Source organism: Cantharellus anzutake, assembly GCF_015039405.1.
Source record: "Cantharellus anzutake strain C23 chromosome Unknown EI90scaffold_1, whole genome shotgun sequence".
In the NCBI taxonomy this organism is placed as follows: Eukaryota; Fungi; Basidiomycota; class Agaricomycetes; order Cantharellales; family Hydnaceae; genus Cantharellus; species Cantharellus anzutake.
The window spans coordinates 1,950,932-1,955,647 of NW_024066951.1; the positions used below are offsets into that span (position 1 = coordinate 1,950,932).

A 4,716-nucleotide genomic window follows, 5' to 3' on the forward strand; every position below is an offset into this window, starting at 1 on the left:
ATATCTTGGAAGAGGTCGCATTGTGAATAGTAGAGCCTGATCCACTCAAGCTCATTATGGGATGGATTCTGTGGTTGTGTTAGGATGAATTCAGATCGGTTGGAGCCAAATTAAAGTGACTGCTGCACCCAGAATCTATGATCCAGGGTTTGAGGGAGTTGGTGTGCTTGTCAGCAACAAGGGTAGATCCTGATATGAATTCGTGGTTTGGGTACGCTCCCCACAATTCACACTTGCACTTTGCTCAGCCACCTTCTTCTGTTGGTGACTGTCAGAGACCAGACTCGAGACGAGGGAATGTCTCCGTAACGGAGGGCTTCGGCCTCAGCGACTTCTACCAAGAGCGCTGTGCCTAGTGACACATCCGTGCCCTAACTTACTGACTGGCACTTAGAACCTAGGGGGGGTAACTCTCGTTGATTTTTCTACTAGGGCGTAACCTATGTACAAGTGGGATATATATGGTTACAGCGGGGACGGTTCCGCAATTGGCGGAGCCGACGGAGCGGAGCTAACGGGGTTTAACCATTAGCCAACTGAATATTACCGACGAGTCGGTTCGCGGGGTTAGCGGAAAGGCAGGCGTTAACCCAGAAACGGAAAGGAGGGATAGGCCCGAAGGTGGGCTCTGCAGGGCAGGCGAGTGTATTGCCCAGCGGAGGCGGGGGTGCGCTAGCGGACGTCGGAGCTGTCCGGAAGTCTTTGGGGCTCTGTACTTAGGGAGGCGTAGGTAATAAATTGAAATGAGGGGGTGGTGACCATCGAGGGGTGCCGAGAGGTTTGCGGAATACGGGGGCTCCGAGGTTGGTGAGAGAGGAGCGGAGTAGAACGGAGGGAACGGAGGGACCGGAAGTCGATGGCCGGGGATGGATATGACAGTGACCAATCTTGCCGCACTTCCAACAGGTTGGCAAGTGAGCCAGATAGGGTCAGGATCTTTCTTCTTTGGTTTGTGGTTTTCTGGGGCAAGCGCTGTTGGGATGAGGCCAGTCTTGTTTGGTGCCCACGTTTCCTCTGGCAGCTCATGCTTGTAGCTCATCAGCCTCTACCCTTCTCTGTAGATCAAGGTGGACACCCCAGTGACCAATCTACGAGCGACAGGGTGACGGTGGCAACATGTCTGATGGCGATGGTTTGGCAGGCTGAATGTGCCTTGACCTCTGCGAAACAGGGCCTTCACCCCCTGACATCCTCACTATGTTCATTGGGGCTCATGAACAGAGAGGCCTCCAAATGGCTCAAGCGTTATGTGGTCATTGCAAAGAGCAGGAACCCAACATCTGTGATGCTTTCTTTCTCTTCCTACCTCCCCTCCCCCACTATGTTCTTTTTACAGCTCCTTTTATCCTTACATGTATGCACGTAATACTATGAATTTTGTGACAGAACAAACAAATCCAGGAATTCCTGCCATGCAAACAGGAACTCAGTACATGACCCAGAGTGGTGGCGTATCCAAGTCAGGGGTTGCTTATGTATCTCTGAAATTTGTCCCTGCAGTGGTTGGGGCTGGTGCCAGTACTCTTCAGCCAACTATTACATAAGTCACAGTTGGGTGACCCGAGGCAGGTCCTGCCAAATTATTTGATACAAGTGCTCCTGTGGCCACAGATCTAATCACATGCTCTGTAGAGTAAGGACGAGGATGAGGATGAGGATGATGGCAGAGTGGAGTGGATGAGGAAAGGGAAGCTGAACACAAGTGACAACGTGAACATGCAAATGCAATCATGGATGTAGAGGCCTAGGCCTGCAAGAGCATTGAAACGTAACTCCAACCCCATTCTTTGAGATCAACCAGTCTACACCCAGCAGGCTATAGCCACTGCGGCACAGCCAATCGCTATTGTGAACATAATCACCTATGTACCACTTTGGCTCCCTTCCGGTCAGCTCATGCAGAACCTCCGTGGAGTTCTGCAGGTATTTCCACTTGATGGTGCGAAGACAGATCCCATCATCCACATTCGGATGCTTGTGAGACAATCTGTCCAAGCTATTGTTGGTTATACATATCACTGTCTCAAGTTCGTGCTGGGCGATATGATTCCCCAGTTTTCGATTTGCACCCTATGCAACTTGAGCCCCTTGCACCTATGCAACTTGAGCTCATGTTGAACAGCACAACAAATGGCCCAAACAAGGGTCATGGGTTTTAGCCCTCCATCCCCTGGGGAAGAGATAGGCACCTTGAGAGTCTCGGTGACAGGGAGCAAATCCATGGTAGTTAACTGGAAGCCAATACCAAAAAACATGACAGGAGGGTTGCTGTACTTGCTTTGGATGTATTCAGGTGGAAGCTGAGGACTGCCCCATGGCTCGTTGGCAAGCAAGTATGATTCTGTAAGGTGCTATATCAAGATGTGGATCAGCACAACCCAGACTACCTCACAGAACATAACATACACTCTGGAGCCTAAGGATATATGCCTCATCTCGTTTGGTCAACTGTCTGCCATGATTGGTTCCCCAATTGTCTGAGCTATGGATGCTGAGCTGGCGGTGGTGTCATCCATGACTAAATCTGTCTGGCCAACTCCGCTACAATACATCAGTGGGTCATGTGATTATCCCATATTCTGGTAGCCACCAGTAGCTGGACCTGCAAATTAACAGAGCAAGGCCAGGAAGCAGGGATTGAAGAGAGAGGTGACCATTGTAGTATTGACGTAGCAACCCGACGTGGAGCAGTGGCAAGAATGAACCACAGGGCAGTGCATATAGCACTAGTGTGCCACCTATTCTGGACGTTTCTGGAAGGTTTGGTTAGGCCATGTGACTTGTTCCCAACACCTCTTTCCTATTTTGGCTATTTCCGACTTATCGGCAAAGGCCACATTCACTCATTTGAATTAGTTTCTTTTTCCATCAGTTCTCATGCATATTAGCATGCTTTCATCCAGCAGTTATTCATTTATTTTGGTTCTATCCCATTTGCTATCGGTTATCTAGTTTGTAGCCTGACCCCATTTGATACACCGATATTTTTGTCAGGGCACACCCGCCTGACCCGGGCCCACCTGGGCCCACCCGGCCACACCACACCCGCTCCCCACTGCCTATCCCCTCCCCCCTCCTTCCTCCCTCTCCTCCCCTTCTTTTCCCTTTTCTTTCCCCTTTCTTTATTTCATTCTTCTCATCTTCTTCTTCCTGTTTATTTCTTTCTATCTACATGGACCACCTTCCCTTGTATCGATGTACTATTGACCCGTCCGGCCCACACACCCCGGATGGCTTCCCACTGTGCCCAGCACGCGCGCATGTAGCGGACGCTCTCGGATCCCCCACAGGGACACCCGGATGCCTGCGGCTGCCTCCGAGGATGACGTGGCACCTGTCATGTGACTCAAGCCGCATGTACATAAATGTACCTGAAGTGGGAACCGAAGAAGTAACCTTCTTCTCACATTCTCCACTTCAGTCTGAGTGGCCAGGGACCACTGTCCCGGATCGGGCCCACCAGTACGCACGCCTGCTCCACACCCCGCTCCGGCCTCAGTGCCGGCATTACCCCGGCCCTCTCGACCCCAGACACGTCCCTGACAATTTTATAGTTCCTTGCAGTTGACTTGTACCCTACCACCACATCGTACCCTAGATCCTAAATGGAACAGCTCCAGATATTCCATCAGCAGTGGTGCCGCAAATCCATCCGAGACCTAACAGCTCTTTACCAAGATGCTGAGAAGGGAATCCATGCTGAGCATCCCCTATATGGCCTCTACAACAAGGTGATGGAGCTGGCCCTATACTACATCTTCCCCTCTCAGGGCTCCTTTGGATTGTATTCACAACGACCATTGGACCCCCAAGAGACCAGAGCTATCCGAAGAAGCACCAAGAAAGAGAAAATGACTATTCCAGACTTTATTCTGTTCTGGATTGAAGGAGTTCAGCCACAACAGTGCCTAATGCTGATTGAGATTAAGAGACACCCGAATGGTTGGTTTTCCCCTCCAGACATCTTCGAAAAATTTGATGATAGGTTCATAGCCACCGTGATGTATGAAGGGCTGGAAGAACACATGGGGGATGATTTTTTGGTGGAGGTACCAGCTCACCTTCGCCAAATCATCATTCAAGTATTCGTGGGATTTCATACCTATCCCCAACAAGAAATAATCCATCACACCCTGATCATTGGGGCATTCTTTGCTCTGTTTGAGTTTAGACGCCCAGCAGTTCTGCCACCATTTCCAAGTATGTTTAGGTCTTCATTTTGATTTCCAGAAAGCTAACTTTGTGAGGAGCTTCGAAATTTAGATATCTCAGCAATAAGGATGCATCCCAGTTGATCCCCCGTGACCACATCAGACTGCTGATCTTCTGCCAACCCACCCTTGTTCACGATGGCATAAACATCACAAGTATATCACCAGCCTTCCTGAAATGCATCCTAACATGTCTTCCATCGGACATACACATCTGGAGCAATGACGATGGTCCGGCTCAACTAGGCAGTGAGGCTGTTACTTCGTTCGCTTCAGAACAAGAAGTAAGTGTCATCTCATCCATCAGTGTAGCATCAAACTAAATGCAGGTCAGGCCATAGTGAAGGGGGAAGATTTACTTGACCTGTTTTACCCTTCCGACGATTCTAGTGATGAGATGGTTGTATCGGAGGACTCCAAGGACTCCGAGGCTGCAGACCCATCTTATGTACCTGAGGACAGCATTCCATTTAATGCTGTTATGAATGTAGCAGGGCAGGATTGA

At 49.9% G+C, this 4,716-nt stretch overlaps 2 protein-coding genes across 2 annotated transcripts; one reads left to right on the forward strand and one right to left on the reverse strand.

Annotated features, from left to right (window-relative positions):
• Window positions 1-1,748: 1,748 nt before the first annotated feature.
• EI90DRAFT_3164941 (uncharacterized protein) lies at window positions 1,749-2,351 on the reverse strand (the record flags this gene model as incomplete). Its single annotated transcript, XM_039066292.1, has 1 exon — window positions 1,749-2,351. A coding segment is annotated over one exon (336 nt), but the record flags the coding sequence as incomplete, so codon positions are not given.
• Window positions 2,352-3,605: 1,254 nt separating this feature from the next.
• On the forward strand, window positions 3,606-4,716 carry EI90DRAFT_3010912 (uncharacterized protein; the record flags this gene model as incomplete). Its single annotated transcript, XM_039056421.1, has 3 exons — window positions 3,606-4,200; window positions 4,380-4,495; window positions 4,546-4,716. 3 exons carry the CDS (start codon window positions 3,606-3,608, stop codon window positions 4,714-4,716), a joined length of 882 nt encoding a protein of 293 aa, XP_038923989.1.